This window comes from Heliangelus exortis, chromosome 3 (assembly GCF_036169615.1).
Source record: "Heliangelus exortis chromosome 3, bHelExo1.hap1, whole genome shotgun sequence".
Taxonomy (NCBI): Eukaryota; Metazoa; Chordata; class Aves; order Apodiformes; family Trochilidae; genus Heliangelus; species Heliangelus exortis.
In genome coordinates, this window is record NC_092424.1 from 2,627,401 (window position 1) to 2,646,582 (window position 19,182).

General features: G+C 32.0%; 1 protein-coding gene and 1 long non-coding RNA gene across 2 annotated transcripts in view; one reads left to right on the top strand and one right to left on the bottom strand.

Annotated features, from left to right (window-relative positions):
- Positions 1–16,108, top strand: part of LOC139795482 (uncharacterized) — a 53,093-nt gene extending 36,985 nt beyond the window's left edge. The window contains exon 2 of the long non-coding RNA XR_011725505.1: positions 16,029–16,108. This is a non-coding gene — a long non-coding RNA (uncharacterized lncRNA). The remainder of the gene's footprint in view (positions 1–16,028) is intronic.
- WDR27 (WD repeat domain 27) overlaps positions 1–19,182 on the bottom strand; it is a 69,411-nt gene that overhangs the window by 34,776 nt on the left and 15,453 nt on the right. Inside the window, exons 9-21 of the mRNA XM_071742465.1 lie at positions 18,939–19,042; positions 18,535–18,602; positions 16,120–16,256; positions 15,808–15,884; positions 14,611–14,689; positions 13,275–13,346; positions 11,796–11,902; positions 10,662–10,751; positions 8,439–8,560; positions 7,732–7,865; positions 6,065–6,162; positions 5,569–5,690; positions 4,281–4,378 (exon numbers count right to left, since the gene is read on the bottom strand). Coding sequence (XP_071598566.1) covers positions 4,281–4,378; positions 5,569–5,690; positions 6,065–6,162; positions 7,732–7,865; positions 8,439–8,560; positions 10,662–10,751; positions 11,796–11,902; positions 13,275–13,346; positions 14,611–14,689; positions 15,808–15,884; positions 16,120–16,256; positions 18,535–18,602; positions 18,939–19,042 — 1,308 coding nt within the window. The remainder of the gene's footprint in view (positions 1–4,280; positions 4,379–5,568; positions 5,691–6,064; positions 6,163–7,731; positions 7,866–8,438; positions 8,561–10,661; positions 10,752–11,795; positions 11,903–13,274; positions 13,347–14,610; positions 14,690–15,807; positions 15,885–16,119; positions 16,257–18,534; positions 18,603–18,938; positions 19,043–19,182) is intronic.

The window sequence follows — 19,182 nt, forward strand, 5'->3', positions numbered from 1 at the left end:
GTGTGTGGAATCATAACAGAAATAATTATTCCTTTCTTTTCTTTCACCCAAATCTACACATTTAACCTGTGTTGCTCTATGCACTGACTTGTTGGATCCTCCCGTTTCAAGAAAAGTAATAAACCAATAATATTCCCACTGGCAAATCTACCCTACAACTGTAAATCACTTCTTGTTTCTCTGTAAGAATTCAGTTTAAAGGAAGGAATGAATTTAAATTGAAAACTGAGCAGTTGCCCCACTTAAAAAATGTTTTTCATGAGATGAAGATTAATACCCTGTGATAATACCCTGATTAATTAAAACCATGGTTGTCAAGAACTGTAATTCTAGAACCTGATTTTCTGGAATGAATCGTGTAAGGGAAACAACAAACCACTGCAGAAACATTTTTTTTTCTCAGGATTAAGTAGCCAGGAAGATGAGGGTATTCATGTACCAGACTGCAGACTGGTGCTACACCTGCTTAGTGAGTATTCTAAATTAATTTAACAAAGTAAAGAGAGCAACACCTTGAACTGATAATTTCTTCCTAACATAAGAGATGAAACTTCCTTTCTTCTGCATGTTTTAATGCACAGAATTCTCATACCTACAAGCAGAGGGAAATGAGATAGTGAAGGGATCCAGACCAGCAAAACAGAATTTAAAACTGGCAGAAGAAATTTAAGTGACATATAAGCATATTAAAGCATCTGGTGTTTAGGCAAGTCTGCCTGTTTGGGTCTTTTAGGTTTATTGTGTAAGGGAGCAGAATTTTCCTTAATCCCTAAGGAAATTTAATTTAATTAAGTTAAATTTCTACACTCTTTCTGTGCATTGGTTTCACATCACTGGGATGCAGAAAATGTGTGTGTGTCACCTACACATTCATGAACACAGACACTAAAACCAGGCAGGACTGGCACATCAGGAGGATTCATTTATTGGTATTTTCTAATATATCTAACCTGGGCAATCTACAGGATATTCTGGTCCAGACTTTTCCAAAAGATTGAAATGAATTGGTGGAGACAAGAGGCACAGATATCCATGAATCATCCCTGGATCAGTGACTTCAGTTGTGATGCCTTGAAAATGCATTCAGAGACAGGACAAGGAGGCAGGATGGGGAAGTTTCTTGCATCTCCTGGACAAATAAGAATCTACAATGCTTCATCTTAAAGAACACTTAAAAACCTTCAAAAAATGCACACATGCACCAGCTTTTTGTACTTCCTGATCATTAAATGTCTGTCTGACACTTTTTGGTAATTCTGAAGCTTTAATCAAAGAAACTTTAATGTTCTTCTGCTCCTCCTCCTTTTTTTACCACTTCCAAAGTGGATCCCAGAGATAATTTTCTTACTTTCTCTCCAAGAAGCCACTCACTTGGGCAAGCAAGACTTAAGTTCCTCCTCACAATATCTTGGAAGTTGGTCAAAAGTCATTATCCTCCCCTAAAACACGTAGTTATAGAGCCTCAGAGCTCATCATCCTAACCTGGGAGAAGAGTAGCCAGAGTTGGTGGTTCTTCCAGAAAGATCCTGGGGCCTTTTTTTTCCACAAGTCTGCTTTTTGGATTTTCTGGAGCTTTTCTTAGCTACAGCTATAAATGAGAAGAATGCACGAGAAGTATAAAAAAAAATAAAAAATATTCAAAATCTTCAGGAGAAGCTTTACAAATCTGTGAATTTCACAGTAAACGAAGCAGAAGTTTGCAGTGTCCAAGATTCCCTCATTTATTGGCAAGATCACCTGGCTGACAACATCAGAAAGTTAAAATGCCTTTTCTTGTACCACCCTTAGAGGAACCCAGAAGATTTTCTGGCACTGCCTGAAGCTCTCTTGGAATTCCTCCAGGTCAGTCATGAAAGAGACAGATTCACAGCTCTATCCAGTGAGGATGATAAAAATGGAAGTTGTTGTAAAATACTCTCACCAACTTCAAGAACAAAAGAAAAGTTAAGTGATTTTTTACTGGGAAAATGCAATAAATAAATAAATTAATTAAATAATACAGACTAGATGGAAAAATTCTTGTGGAACTCTGAGCAAAAATATCAATATATCCAAAGCCTATAAAGCTGCAGGCCAGGATATTATGTCTGAAGATCTATTCTAAGCAGAGATCAAAAAAGAACCTGAGCACTCTGCTGGTTCCTCAGTCAGTTATGAGAAAAGGAATGCATGTCAGAATCATCATAAAAATATTAAAGAGCATGAATAAAAGAAACAACCAAGAGTCCCAAGGAAAATGTACAGCTATTCTGAAAATTATTTCCCATGCTTTCAGCTGCAGCTTTCAGGAGCACCACACTGGAGGGATTTTTTCCTACTTCCTCAGAATTTCATACTTCCCAGTGTTATTAAAGTAATAATGAGAAGCAGATTAAATAAACCCAAAAGAGTTTTCACTGTGGGCATCCAAGGAAAATATTTACAACCCCATCAAAGAATTAAAGTTGAGATCTTGCAGTTTGGGTTATTACCCACAACAGCAAACTGTAGAAATGAGAAGGTGGACATTGGACAAAATTTCACTAAAAAAACCCCTATTCTGGCAAAGCTGAAATAAAAAAAGGGCATTCCAGAGAGGACTCAGAACACAGGAATGGCTGAGGGACCAACTTCACAAATTAACAACTTCAAGAGGGTGCTGGCCCTCCATGGGCTGTTTAGGAATTCATCTCTCCTGGAAGCACCCAACATGCAAGGGATGGACTGGGTTTGATTGGACAAGACTTAAGAGCAAGAAAAAAAAAAAAAAGAAGTTTTTACTCTGTGTAACTGTAGAGCAGACCTAACAGTTCAATGGGGACTTTTTCCAGGTTCAAGGAGGGCTTTCCAAAAGAGCCATTTCACATCTATGTGAAAAACACCTGCTGAACACATTAGGAAAAAGTGAACAGTTTTCTTCTTTATGAGAACTCAAGAACAGATTTTAAACTACTGAAGACTCAATCTCTGGTCTGAACAATGAGAGAGAATTTCATTTTTCAAAATTAGAGGGTTTTTTCCCCCAAAAAAGTTACAAACAATGATTTATTTTCTCTGTTTCTACTCCACCAGAGTTCTTACCATTGATCACTGTGTAACAAAAATGCAGATAAACACATGAAACAACCTTAAATTATTTAACATTAAGGACCTGAGCTACCTTTTTTGAAGCCTGGCTACCAGAACTCAGTGATCACCAGAATATACTCACTTTGCCAAATTAAATATAGAGCAAGAACATACATAAATTATTCCCTTTTCCCCAGAACATGTCCATTTAATTGATTGCCCAGATTTTACACTTTAACTATTTTACCACTCACCTGCTCTACTTCTATCTTAGTCTTTAGAAACACAGGAACAGATAAGTGATCTGTGAAAAGCTTTCTACTTTTTCATTACTCTCCAGCAACACAGCTTGAGCAGTTTATTAGAAAAACATAAGAAGGGAACAAATTCCAAGCCCAGCAGTCTCTGGTTTCATTACTTTCTGACATTCAATAATGTGGGTAACACAGCAATGCTTTTGGCAAGAACATATATGCCCCCTATAGGTTTAATTTATCCTTAGCATAGGAATAGATATAAAATAAAGGATCATTAAGCATTACCTTAGTAGAAAATACAGTGCTAGAAAAATTACATTACATCTTTCAGTAATTATATGCTTCCATGAACAAAAGGCCAATATGAAATTATTCTTTAAAACTGAAATATCTGTCAAAACTATTTCTTTTAAATTTTTTTTTTTTTTTCTGCCTGTTCCCCCATTGCCACTCTCACCCTTTGGCCTCCACCTTTCTCAAGTACAACACTGAAAGCTTTATAGAAAAATGCAGCATTTTTTTTTCCTGAGTTTGAGAATGTATTATGCAAATTTACAGCACTACCCACACAATTTGTAATAACATTGTTATAATTACATTTAGATTTTTTAAAATGCTGTACCCTAACATTTACCTCTTAGAGCAGTAATGAGATGCTGGAACCAACATTAGCTAAAGATATAGGTGATAAATCCTGACCATTAAGTGGCTTCCACATAAATAACTACAACTACCACATAATAACTACAACTACAACTACAACTACAACTACAACTACAGAATAATTATTCTGTGTGTATTCTTAATTAGCCAATCCCAATTAGCCTGGAATTTTCTGCTTTTAAGGACTGACTTTAGATCTGACTCCACACCCAAATTTCTGCAGGCACATCTCTCACAGCACATATGACAATTGTGAATAAAGATAAAACATGACTTTTTTTTTTTTATTCTGGGGTATTTAATCAGCCTTACCTCAGGGTTCTTAAATCCCACAGCTTGATGCCATCACCTGCAGCTGTGGTCATGAAAAGGTTGTAAGCTTCAGGCTGCTGAGAGCTGAAAGCTGAGCCCTGGAAAACATGAAATCAAGGAGAGTTGGAGCAATAAAAGAAGTAGAAAAGAAACAGAAGAAAAGCTGGAGTCAAACAGTTGATGCTGAGGATTAATTGGATTCCAGCACTTTAAACAGGATGCAATTTACACAGATTTCTGCAGGTTTTCTTTTTTTGTCTGTAAAATATTCTATCATAAAAAATATAATATAATTATGATATTTTATGATTTTAATAATCATTTTAATAATTGATTTTAATAATTAATTGATTTTAATTTTTATGATATTCTATCATAAAAATATTCTATCATAAAATATTCTACATTCTATCTATTGCAAATGCAATGAGTTATATTTAACAACGTTGAGCTGTACAACTGTAACAAAATAGTTGAGGTGTAATTTTCCCATTGACTTATTTAAAGTATTAATGTTATATAACAGAAAAAAAAAAAACAGAAACTTGATCCATAATTTTCCCCCCAAATGGTCAATTTTCTTTTCTATACCACAAGTAGCTTTTGTCCCATGACTGCTTGCCCACAGCTTAACATTTTTCTTGATTGAATAAATTGAAACCACTGAGCTGACCCAGCAAAAAGAAAATCCAGAACTTTCAGCTCCTGTGTGCTACAAATAGTCCTAAAATAGTGAGCACAGTTTTAAGTGTTTTACCAGATCACAACTCGGAGGAAAACCCACAAGGAGTTACACAAAAGTAGTAATAAGGAACTGTTTTAAACCCACAGGAGCAAAGAATTTCCAACTGGGAATGAAGAACCATATTCAACCAAACCTAAGAGAGTAGGAATGCCAGCATCTAGGGCACTGTAAGACCTCCAAGCTCTCAAAACAGTCTTCATGTAAAATTAAAAATAATAAGAATAAAAAAATAATAAAAAGGATGAGGATTTTGGGGGGGGTTTTGGGGGTTTTTGTTTTGTTGTTTTGGTTTTTTAGGGTTTTTTTGGTGCCGTTTCTGAAGTTCTAGAATAAATCAAATGACTTCAGATTCAACTTTCTTGGTTTACATCAGGAAAAATTCCTGCTGAGCTGAATTATCAGCCTGACACCTTTATCACACCAACCTAGGGACTCCCCCATCCTTCCCAAAATATAAAAAAAACCTTTTTATAACCATAAATTGTATTTTTCTCTTTTTTTTAATGGAGTTTTCGTGGTACTAGAAGTTGATAAAGTGTGTACCTTATTCTGACAGATCTGATGAGCTGATTTAGGGTGAATTTCTGGGATCACTGCTGTGCTGCAGCCTGCATTGAGGTCAAAAACTTCCAAGGCTCTGTTGCTGCCAGCTGTGAGGACAACATCTGTACAGGGCTCTGTGTTAAAGTTAAACTCATCTAAAGGAACAAAAGCATCCAGAGAGACAGGAAAACAGATAAATAAAGACTGTTGTATAGATAGATGGCTTGATGAGGAGCATCAAGTCTTATAATCCAAATTTATTATAATATTTGCTATTTCTTACAGTCAAATTTATGTCCAAGGTTGATGTCCAGTATTGAAAAAAAAAACCAAGCAACCAAAAAACAACCACAAACACACAAAAAAATCCATCAAACCCCAGCATTTTTACTTTAATAGAAAAAAAAAATAAAGACTCTGATGCTAATTACTTTAAGTGAAGTTTATCCATGCCATGAAGCTGAAAGAACTGTGAAGTAAGAAACACCAAGGATACAAGAGTAAAAATCATTGACTGCTGAAAGGCTGGTGATCTCCACTGTTGAGGCCATAGAAAATTTCTGAACCAATTTGCAAACACTCCTCTCTTTGTATCTGAAAAAAAAAATTAAAAAAAAAAAATATCTCAGACCAATGGTAGCGTTAATGGAAGAAATTGTCATTTGTGGGCACCAGGAAATTCCCTTTGGAAATAAAAAGCAAACCAAAATGCTTATTTTCATTATGAAAAATAAAGGCAAAGACCTTTTACTGATTGGTAACCTCTATTAATAAACTTGGGAAGAAAAACCTTCATGTGGATGAAAGCAGCACAATATTCATTTAAGAGAAAATCTTCCATCAACTAAAATAAAATAAACCTGTATGTATAGCAAATGGAGAAAAGAAAAAGAATAAAAATCAAGTGTCTGTGATTATAAAGCACTATTTTCAGTAAAACATTTCACGTGGTGATTACAGGGGCAGTGAGAAATGAGGAATTTTGGTATTTTTTCAGACCTCACAATTTTTGGACACATTCACCACATCACAGACATTCAGCTGGAAGTGCAAGTCACCTAAAATTCAGCCAAACCTTGTGGACACTGTGCATTAGTTCTTGCCTTTTGGAGGTTAAAATTTACACAAATTAGGTTTTTATTGCTTTAATAACACCTCTATAAACAAAAAATTAACAGGCAACACAGAAGCCAAGCAATCAGATCATGGAATAAAGATATCACAGAGTTCTTGTGACTATATTTCAGTTTATACTTTAAAATCCATATACCTTAAAATCCAAGAGGAAATTTGTGTTTCCTTGTATTTAATTTTCCAGTCTATTTATTTTATTCTTTTCAAACAGAGTATGTGAGTACAATACTGTGAATAAGAGCCTCAACAACACCAGAATTTTGACCAGAAATTGTATGTAAAGAATCACAAGTGATGGTGGATGAATTGTGAAACCAATTTCAGGTGACTGAAACTCACAGTTAAATTTATCACTTTCAAGAATTCCTCATCAGAACTTGCATCAACAGGAATTTCTATTCTTAAAAAAGTATATTTTTAAAAAGTGACATAATTCCACATTATTAGCCAATAGATTTTAGTGTTGTAACCTTAATTCTCTATGGCCTTCCACTGAAAATCTGAAATTCTAATATCAAAGAAAAATACCTCTTCAAGGTTATTTTTTTTTTAAATTCTATTTTGACTAAATATTTATATACAAATATAATAAGGTCTTCTATACACACATAGACCTGAAAAACTGAGAGCAAATGAAGAGCAGAGAAAGTCACAATCTTTTTGTAAGGATCCTTTTACAAGGATACAAGGGCTCTTTTAGTTCCAATAAGTGAAAAAAACTGAAAAAGTTTCAGACATTTAATAAAATATATGATTACAAGTCAGAAAGAAGGAGCCACATAGTAGATATCCTTCATACACTTTTTACTAATATTACTAATACACTTTTTACTTTAATTTGATTTCCTATCATGCCAGACCAAAATATTTTTATAATTATATTTTGATTTTTTTTTTTGACAAATTTTATTTACTTATTTTTTTAATTCTGTAATATTCTTGCCCCCCAGCTCACCTCACCACCCCAAAAACATCCAGGATCAAACTGCAGGTGCTTTAATTGGTTTGTTAATGAGAAATCCCACTCACCTTTTGAGCTCATCCTTGGTTGTGTCCAGATTCAGACTCAGGAGATGGAATTCAGCTCCACAACACAGCAATATAAATGCATCCATAAAATAAAACTGGGCAAAACGTACACTTTTAGGGAACATTTCTTTGCCCTGAAATGAAAATTAAATTATTGAGAAGGGATAAGGAGATTCCTGGCATCAAGGCACAGGCTCTGTTATCAGGATCAATGTGATGAGGTAGCAGCCCTTCCTCATTTTGATCTCTATTAATCTGAAAAAAAAGCTTTAATTCTACTTAAATTATTTGGCAGTAAAGTCAATTGATAGATACCAATTTAATATCAAAAAGATATTAAAGATATCATTTAATCCATACTCTAAATTTTCATTTGAGCTGGGGAGGAGACCACGAAGTCAAGGAGAGCTGAGCTGATGAAAAGAGATTACAGAGAAAAGATAATAAAACCAAAACCAATTTCCAGACATGCTCAAGACTTTTTTCTACCAAGTTTTGGTTTTATTTTTACAGAAATTGTCATGATAAAAACCAAATTTAAGCACTGATCACCACCTAGGTCATGGGATCAGTTGGAATCACCACCACTCGGCAGCTTTAAAAAAATTTAAAAATAAAAAAATTTAAAAATCAGGTTGATCTGCTAAAATGGAAGTAAATGAAAATGCAAAACAATGTCCTCTGTGAACCAAAAAGTCTCTAATTACCAGAATTAGGGCAGGTTCATTACTGCAGATTGACCAGACCCTCACAGTTCTGTCTTCTGAGGCAGAAATTATCCACTTCTTGTCATGACTCCAGCCAACAGAGCTAACTGCACCATCATGACCTAATGAAAATAATCATGGAAATGTCATTAAACCCATTTCTTGAATTTATACTTTTCTTCAGAGTTAATCACAGTGTTTTAATATTAAAATATTTAACACACAATAATAAAAAACTTTAAACACAGGCTTCAAGCAGTTGGATTAAAACCTCTCGCAGTAAACCAGTTACTGAATTTTTTTTTTCCCCCACCAAAACCCATGGAAAACTCTCATTAATAATCAAAATTATGTCAAAGAAATAAGTCAAGAAATTATGTCAAAGTTCTTCTAGCTGAAAGCCATTGTCTATAATTGTATATAATTGTATTAAAATATGAATGCATTATAATTCATAGTATATTATATAAAATAGCATAATATATTATATAAATTCACAGTATAATATGAATGTATTATAACAGATAAGACATTTGGCTTTGACAGACACACACCCTAAAAAAATAACTTAAATTTTCATCAACTCATGTATAAATAAAACTATGAAATAATTCTAAACCAATATGAAACATAAAACAATTTGCTTACAAGTAAACAGCAAAACCACCTTGACTGTCACAGAAATACTAAAAAATTCTCTCTTCACACAAAACTGAATTAAAAGTACTTCAGATTGTTGGCATTAATAGCAACTCTTGCTGCTAACAGGTGTAATTCTGCTTTTTCTCATTAAACACTGACTGAAAGGGATTAAAATTATTCCAAAATATAATCTGGAAACCTCCTTGCAAGTGTTTATAATGCTTTATTTTATTCATTAGCTATTACTGGGCTACCTATTTTTTGTAATACAATGAGGCTGTTGCTACAAGAGCTCTGGCAGGACTTTCTCATTAGATTAAAAAAAAAAAAATGTCCAAAAACCTTAGTTTAAAGTAGCATAATTTCCAGTTAATTGCAAAAAATTGCCACAGTAAAAAACCTCTCCAGTCTGGTGTCACACAGTTGAAAACAAGAATTTAAAAAGCCAGGAACATCACCCAGTAGCTAAAACCAAACTTGACCTAAAATTATACCAGTGCTTATAAAAAAAAAAAAAAAAAAAAAAAAAAAAAAAAGATGAAAAAAGAATCTTAAAAACCTAAGAAACTTTGGCCCATCCTATTTTAATCTGTCCAGCTGAAATGTCATTTATCCTTCAAGCATTCAAAGCTTTCTGCTGCCCTCTTGTGCACATTTTCTCCTTTGTCAGTGAAATTTTATATATAAAAAAAACCCCAAGATTGCTTTAAATTACAAGACTACTGAATTTATGTCAGCAATGCAGATCTGCTGTGGCAAGATTTACCTATAAAAAGGCTTTTAAACAGAAAATTTTAATTCCCAGCCAATTTTTGTGCTAATATCTATTAAAATAGACTGCTGCAAAGCCATTACAATATATTGTCTTTATTATTGCTGTTTAATTATTGAAATATAGAGAAGCAATGAACCTTGCAATATGGATTTTTATTTATAGATTTTTATTTTTATAGATTTTTATTTATAGATTTTTATTTTTATAGATTTTTATTTATAGATTTTTATTTTTATAGATTTTTATTTATAGATTTTTATTTATAGATTTTTATTTATAGATTTTTATTTTTATAGATTTTTATTTTTATAGATTTTTATTTATAGTAGATTTTTATTTTTATAGATTTTTATTTTTATAGATTTTTATTTATAGTAGATTTTTATTTATAGTAGATTTTTATTTATAGATTTTTATTTTTATAGATTTTTATTTATAGATTTTTATTTTTCTAGATTTTTATTTTTCTAGATTTTTATTTTTCTAGATTTTTATTTATAGATTTTTATTTTTATAGATTTTTATTTATAGATTTTTATTTATATAGATTTTTATTTATATAGATTTTTATTTATATAGATTTTTATTTATAGATTTTTATTTATAGATTTTTATTTACCTGCTAGAAAAGCAATTAATGGGAAAACCTGATAATTAATCAGGAAAGGAACTTTTACACCTTGGACCAGCAGTATGCTCTCCCCCTGCAGTCTTCCCAGGGTGATGCAAGTAGAATAATTTTATTTTTATTCCATTTTAAGTTAAACTCTATTTTTTTTTTTAACCATTATGACTCAGAAATTTACCTGAAAAAACATTACATGTATCAGTGAGATTGGAACTGAAAACCAGCAGAGTTGTGTCAGCCAGGCCACAAGCCAGCATCTCTCCATCTCCTATTAAAAAAAAAAAAAAGAAAAAAAAAAAAAAAAGAGGGTTTAACAATTTATATTTGAAAGCAACATGTACTTAACTTGCTGTTCCTTTTAATAATGAAAATCCCACACATGACACACACACCAGGTGCTCATTTCAGGTGTTTAACACCTTCTGTGTGAACATCCCAAACTCCCATTGAAGAATTGGGTAGGAATCTGTATCCAATTAATTTTTTTTTTTCATGAATAACTGTGCTGGGAATATGTCAGGACAAGAGGAACTCCCCACAAAAAAAAAAAAAAAAAAAAAAAAAAAAAAAAAAAAAAAAAAAAAAAACCACAAAAATTTAAAAAAAACAATAAAGAAACCAATAAAAAACAATAAAAACCCAATAAAATTAAGTACAGAATTTTAGCAATAAATTATATCCTTATGGTCATTTGTTAATATCTTAAAGTCAATTCACCTCTTGTTATATATTAGCAAAAAAAGCCCTACATTAGTAATTCTGGTGATTATACATTTCTTTGATAAGATAATCCTAAAAAGCACCCAAGCACAGTCAGAGTTTTCATCTGTACTGGGAAACAGCAAGGGTACAAAATGTAGGTTGATATAAATGTACATAAGGCAATGATTTGTGAAATTTTATTATTTGCTAGAAAACTTCTCAGAAAAAAATTAAATAAAGAGTAGATAAATGAACCAATGGAAAAAAAAAAAAAGAAAAAAAAAAAAAAAAAGGAAGGTAAAACAAGATCACAATGAAAGGAAGGAAATTAAAGGAATTCAGTGCTACTAAGTTCACTGTAAAAAATATTTTTAAAGAGGTACCAGCAGAACATTTCCTTCCCAAGCATCTTTACAAAGGAGCAGGTAATAAAACCCCTTCTTATGAGGGGTTTTGCAAATTAAAAATTAGGATCAAAGAGTGCAAGGTGTTGCTAGAAAGTTTCCTGGTATTTACCCTGCAAATCCATACTTTTAATTAACCATTGTCACCAAAATTTTCCTTCCTGCACCCATACACAACTTTACATTTTAATGAAGCCTGCACATACCAGAATACTGAATGCAAAAAATTGGAGTTGGTTTGTATGTAACAGGTATCACTTTTTCATATTTGATTGGAGGAGAACTTTCCATTGGATATTCTTTATTTTTACTTCTGAGAAGGAAAAAAAAGGAAAGAGAAAATTAAAATGTAAAGTCTGAAATATATGTGCACATCTATTCTATACATCTTTATAGAAATATTTCCTGTAAATATATATATTTTTATTATTTTTCCTTTAAATATATCCTATAAATATTTATATAAAATTATTTAAATAATTATATATATTATATATTATAATTATTATATTATAATAATTATAATTAAAATTATATAATTAAATTAATTATAAAATTATTATAATATTATATAATTATATAATTATAATTATAATTATATAATATATTATATTATATATTATATATTATAATTAAATTATAATTAAATATATATAATATATTATATATATTATAATTATAATTATTTAAATAATTATCCACTAAAACCAGGATAAGAAGCAGAATTAATTTTAAGCTGTAATACTTAAATGACTCCTGGCACTGTTATGAACTCATGAGATCAAGAATTAACATGGGCTTGTACAGAAAATTATTCTTAAGTTTTATACCTCTATAATAAAATATTTGAAGAATGTAAACTTGACCTTGGTGGGACAACAAGCAACATGAAACAGATTTCTATCTGTCAGAGTAAGAATTACAGTGGTAATGTGTTTATCAAGATACTAAAAAAAAAATAAATTCTGGGTACCAAAAAATAATGCAAAGCAATCAGAAATTTTATGAAGTGCTTGCAAGGTGTGCAAGGATTACAAAAAAATTTTTGTCTCACTAAGTGTTCAAAAAAGTCTTTTTTAAAGTGAAAAATTACAGCATTAATAATTCCTTATGCTTTTATGTTTGTACTGCAAACTTTTCCTATGAAAAAAATGGGTGAAATATTTAACATACCCCACCCATTGACATGAAAGTGCCAAAAAAAATTCAGCTTTTGTGTCCATGGTGCTGAGGAACCCACTGGGCAGACTGTTCCATCACCTACACCCAGTTTCAGCCCATCAGAGGAACCTTGGAGAAGTTTAGGATGCTGGGATTTAGGGGTGGATGGGAAGCTGAAATCCCCAAGTTGCCCTGTGCCACATTCTGTTATTTTCTGACTAAAATTGCAACTTAAGAACCTGTTGGCACAATGCCTCCCATGCACCTGTTCTCTCTAGCAAGAAAAATAAGAAAATTGATGTATTTTCTTTCACATTTAGGATTTACTCAAATGTCACTGATGATCTGATAACCTGAACCCCTCCCTGCAGCCACTTTCTAGCAAATTTACAAAACCTTTTAATTCCAATGATACCCCCAGCTGAAAAATTCCACTGAAAGATGCAACCTGAAACCACATTTGCAATAAAACTGGATTCACCCTCATTTTAGTTTTCCCCTCCTCTACTTGCTGGGTCACCTACTTTTTACAGCTGGTCTTCCACTTTGCTACCTCATTTTTCTTCAGGTTATTCTTTGGTGAAAACATTGTCATTCTACAAGAAAGAACACAGATTCTCCTGTAGGAAACATAGAATCCTAGAATCCTAGAACTGGCTGGGTTGGAAGGGACCTCAGAGCTCATCAAGTCCAACCCTTGATCCACTCCCGCTGCAGTTCCCAGCCCATGGCACTGAGTGCCACATCCAGGCTCTTTTGAAATATCTCCAGGGATGGAGAATCCACCCCTTCCCTGGGCAGCCCATTCCAATGGCTGAGCACCCTCTCTGCAAAGGAATTCTTTCTAATGTCCAACCTAAACCTCCCCTGGCACAACTTGAGACCTCTTGTGCCCTCTTGTCTTGCTGAGAGTTGCCTGGGAAAAGAGCCCAACCCCCCCCTGGCTCCAACCTCCTTTCAGGGAGTTGGAGAGAGTGATGAGGTCTCCCCTGAGCCTCCTCTTCTCCAGCCTCAACACCCCCAGCTCCCTCAGCCCTTCCTCACAGGACTTGTGCTGGATCCCTTCCCAGCCTCCTTGCTCTTCTCTGGACCTGCTCCAGCACCTCAATCTCCTTCCTGAGCTGAGGGGCCCAGAACTGGACACAGGACTCAAGCTGTGGCCTCCCCAGGGCTGAGCACAGGGGCAGAATCCCTTCCCTGGACCTGCTGGCCACGCTGTTCCTGAGCCAGCCCAGGATGCCATTGGCCTTCTTGGCCACCTGGGCACACTGCTGGCTCATGGTCACCTTCCTGGCAATCCAGACTCCCAGGTCCCTCTCTGTCTGGCTGCTCTCAGCCACTCTGTGCCCAGCCTGGAGCTCCCCATGGGGTTCTTGTGGCCAAAGTGCAGGACCCGGCACTTGGCCTTGTCATGAAGCATTGTATGAGTTTGCTAAAAAAAAAAATTTAAAAATCCTCCCTCCTTATTTATGTCTACAAGTTATGCCAGAAGCCAAGATATTAATGTCCAGATTGACACCAAGGTAATTTTCCAGTGACCTAATGCTCAAGTTTGCACCTATATTTTGCTTTCTTTATTTGTTGGATAAATCATTTTGAAGGTCAAAACCCAGTTCTCAGACATTTCTTTCTCCAAGCTGAGGAAATTGAAGATTTTAATCACGTAAGGACAGGATCCTCATATGGATTTTGGAAGGAAATTGAGCACCAACCAGATGGGAAAATCTTGGTTTACAACAAAAATTGTTTGGTTTGACAACAGCCTGTTTTTCATGGGTGGTTAATTGCAGTCTTGAGACTAAAATGTGAGAAAATAGCACACAGCAATTAAAGAGACAAATTAATAATGGATCTACTCACTGTGGTGCTGCTGTATAACCTGATGACTTGATTTTCTGATGGAAAACCAATGGCTGATCTTGCACTGTGCTTTTCACTCCTAGGGCAAAGTAGTTTTACATTAATATATATTCAAGCATTATATTTTTACAATTAAGGCAGATTCTAAACTAAAATTGATTTAATAAAATTAATTAATTAAATTAAACTCGCCCAGAAGAAACCTTTTGTCTCCTTATGCTATGAAAACCACTTATGATCAGTTGCTCCAAAATTCTGAGAAAAGGCAAGAAGTACAAAGTGTTCAGTTTCATAGCAGCCTCCTCCAATAATATCAATAAATGGGAATTTCTTTTAACTTGGAATTAACGAGGATTTTTTTTCTGAGGAGCTTTTCCCATCTTTCATTCCAATTCCAGCTTATTTTATGCTTCAAGTGCACTCAAAGAATAATCAGAATATGGAATGCATCTTAAGCCCATTAACAACAGAAATGTTTGGGGGTTTATGTGTCTCAAACAAGACTAAAGATATAATCCTTGATATTCCAAAATAAAAATACATAAAAATATATTTCTACAAGCCTACAGATACCACGTCTTGCCTAAAAAAAAGGTGATGATGAAAAAATAATTATGAAAAAATAATTTATTCATTTTGGGGGTTTTTTTGGTGGTGTTTTTGGACTTTGCTTTCCTGTTCCTACTCAAAGAGGTTACGAGGCTTCAACAGCAAATGGAAGTCAGATTTTTTTTTTTTTTTTCTTTTTAACAGGAAAATATTGAGTTGAAAATTAACTTTCTAAACTTGCAGGAATTGACAAAGAAAAACCTAATAAAGACACTAAAATTAACCCAAGCAGGTGATTCAGGTTAAGAAAGAAATGACAAATTCTACAGAAGAGTATACTGCATGTTATGGAAAAAGAAACACTTATGAAAAATGTAAATATTTTACTCTCTTTATGAAAATCCATAAGTTCAGAGAGGATTTCTTTTTAAAAAAAATACTTTATTATTTGACTACAAACACATATGTAGGATATGAACCTACCAGAAATATAAAATTCAGCCTCCCAACTGAAATAAACCCAAAATACAGTATATATTTAAAACAAATAAATATACTGAATTCATAAGGCACCAGCAAGTTGTGAGTCAATTACTGGTATTAAAATGATAACTTGATTAATTTACTTCAAGATTGGCTTATGCTTACCAAGTGTTTTGCTTGTAGATTCTTTCACCTTTTTCTTTAAACCTTTACACAATGGAGAATTTGTCAATAAAGAACACCTAAGTTATAAAATCAAGCACAGAAAAAAAATAATCAATGCAATGGAGAAAAGCAGCAGACTAGGAAGAGGTGTCAACATTTCTTTTTTGCTGTGTCTATTTCTGAGATCAGATTTTCACAAATAAAAACAGTCACGGTGTCAGGGAAAAAAAAAAAAAAAAAAAAAAAAAAAAAAAAAAAAAAAAAAAAAAAAAGACAATCTAAGAGGGAAAAAAAATTAAAATTATTCTGTACCTGGCAATAACTGATAGGCTGGGTTTGTTCCCACTTAGGGAAAAATTCTTCTTCTGCTGAGTTCTCACCAATGCAGCAAGGTTAACTTCCAACAAAGCAACCAGATCTTCAAACATTGAGGTGACCAAGCATAAAATCTGCAGCAATTACACCATAAAAACCCCAAATTTTGACATAAAGAGAATGGGCTTAAGTTCCAGTACTGAAGCATTTATATTTGCAAAATGTAAATGTAAATGTAAATGTAAACGTATAAACAAAAATATAGATATAGATATAAATATAGATATAGATATAGATATAAAGATATAGATATAAAGATATAGATATAAAGATATAGATATAAAGATATAGATATAAAGATATAGATATAAAGATATAGATATAAAGATATAGATATAAAGATATAGATATAAAGATATAGATATATAGATTAGATATAGATGTAGATGTAGATATAAATGTAAATGTAGATGTAGATATAGATGTAAATATAGATATAGATATAAATGTAAATATAGATATAGATATAAATGTAAATATAGATATAGATATAAATGTAAATATAGATATAAATGTAAATATAGATATAGATATAAATGTAAATATAGATATAGATATAAATGTAAATATAGATATAGATATATAGATATAAAGATAGGTATAAAGATAGGTATAAAGATAGGTATAAAGATAGGTATAAAGATAGGTATAAAGATAGGTATAAAGATAGGTATAAAGATAGGTATAAAGATAGGTATAAAGATAGGTATAAAGATAGGTATAAAGATAGGTATAAAGATAGGTATAAAGATAGGTATAAAGATAGGTATAAAGATAGGTATAAAGATAGGTATAAAGATAGGTATAAAGATAGGTATAAAGATAGGTATAAAGATAGGTATAAAGATAGGTATAAAGATAGATATAAAGATAGATATAAAGATAGATATAAAGATAGATATAAAGATAGATATAAAGATAGATATAAAGATAGATATAAAGATAGATATAAAGATAAAGCTAAAGATAAAGCTAAAGATAAAGCTAAAGATAAAGCTAAAGATAAAGCTAAAGATAAAGCTAAAGATAAAGCTAAAGATAAAGATAAAGATAAATATGCTTTTTATCTTTTCTGAAAACTGATAAATATCTATGGGTTTAGTCTCAGAGCATTCAACAGTAAAAAGTGACTAATGCTGCCCTTTAAAAATATATTTATGTTGCTTAAATATTTGTCTTAGGAGATTTACCCACCTACCAGTCCCAGAAATTCCAGTACCTTAAACAGCAGAAATATTTCTGCAATAAAATTGTGTGAAAAGAACCAGACATGGAAAAATTAAGAGTTTAAGAGACATCCTGAGGACGTGGCAAAAAGTCATTTAAACCAAAATCCTTCCTTAAACCAAAACACTGCTCTGGTAAATGGGAAGAAAAAGCCTGGATTCAGGTCAGTTCTGCAGGAAAAATGTGACATCAAAAATTAACCCTCCAGACAAGAAAGCCTTTCGTTTTCTTTAAAGCCCTCTGAGTGACTTTCCATGGAACTTTTCTCACAACTAAAATAATTTTCACAGGTTTCTTGGAAGGATTCAGAAGCAACTCAGCCCTCATCTGTTTGAGAAAAAAGGAGTAACAATATTCATAGTGGGTTTTTTCCCCCACAAAGATTGTCTCTGCTTCCCCAGTGCTCATTCTTGACATGCATGGTACACACTCAAAATTATAATATATATATATATTATATAATATGATATATATATTATATATAATATATATTATAATATAATATATTATATTATTAATATTATATATATTATATTATAATATGATATATATTATATATATTTTTATATATTATATATATTTATATATAATATAAAATATAATATATATAACATCTTATATATTATATAATATATATATTATATATATTATATATATTTATATTATATTATATTATTAATATTATATATATTATATTATAATATGATATATATTATATATTTATATATTATAAATATATATTAATATTAATGATATATATTATATATATTATATTATAATATAATATGATATATTATATATTTTTATATATTATATATATTTATATATAATATAAAATATAATATATATAATATATTATATAGTATATAATATATTTATTTATATATATATATTAAAATGTATAAAATTGAACACTTTTTGCATCACAAAATACCCAAAATGTGGGAGCTTTAAACTACAATTATTCAAACTAGGAGGTTACACCAGCCCTCTCTGGAGAAAAGGCAGGGTAATTCCCACCAAGCACATGTACAGTAACCTGTAGACAAAATTCTTAATTAAAATTTTTTGGGAAATAACTGGGAATTTAAACACTCATTAAATAAATGTTTATTGTACTCTTACCTTTCCATTCACTGCCTTCCTTGTTACTGCACACAGTCTGGCAAACCTAATGCTGAGGCCACTGTAATCTTTACCAAAAAGAACACAGTGCTGTAAAATTATATTTTAATTTCAAAAGCAAAAGCTATCACTAAGACAGGAGAAAAAAAAATAAATAAAATAAAATTACTCAGTACTAATTTGACACCACCCTAATCCACTGTCTTCAGTGTAGATCCTCCTGGTTTATTCCCAGGTTATAGAGTGGGAACAGAATAAAATTCCTTGTATTCCTAGGTAAAAATCTGTTTAAAAACACTTAGTTCCTACAGTATTCTGCTATTTCACAGCTTAATTCTTCTCCTGTTCATATCAGATAACAAAGGAAATTAATTATGGTGTGGTCAGATATTTTATGATCATACCTTTGTAGGATAAAATCCCTTCTAATTCAAAATTTGCCAGATTAATTAGAAACAAGCCAGTAGAGCTTCCTATCACAAACCAGCTGGTCTGCAGGGCAGGGGATCTACTAAAAAAGGAGAAAAAATTAAGTTTAAAAATTAAAAATTAAATTAAAAAATTAAGCTTAAGCAGCTTCTCACATTACCACCCAAGACACAGCAACTGGGATTGTTAAGTACTTGTTACCCCATCCCAGCAGAGCCA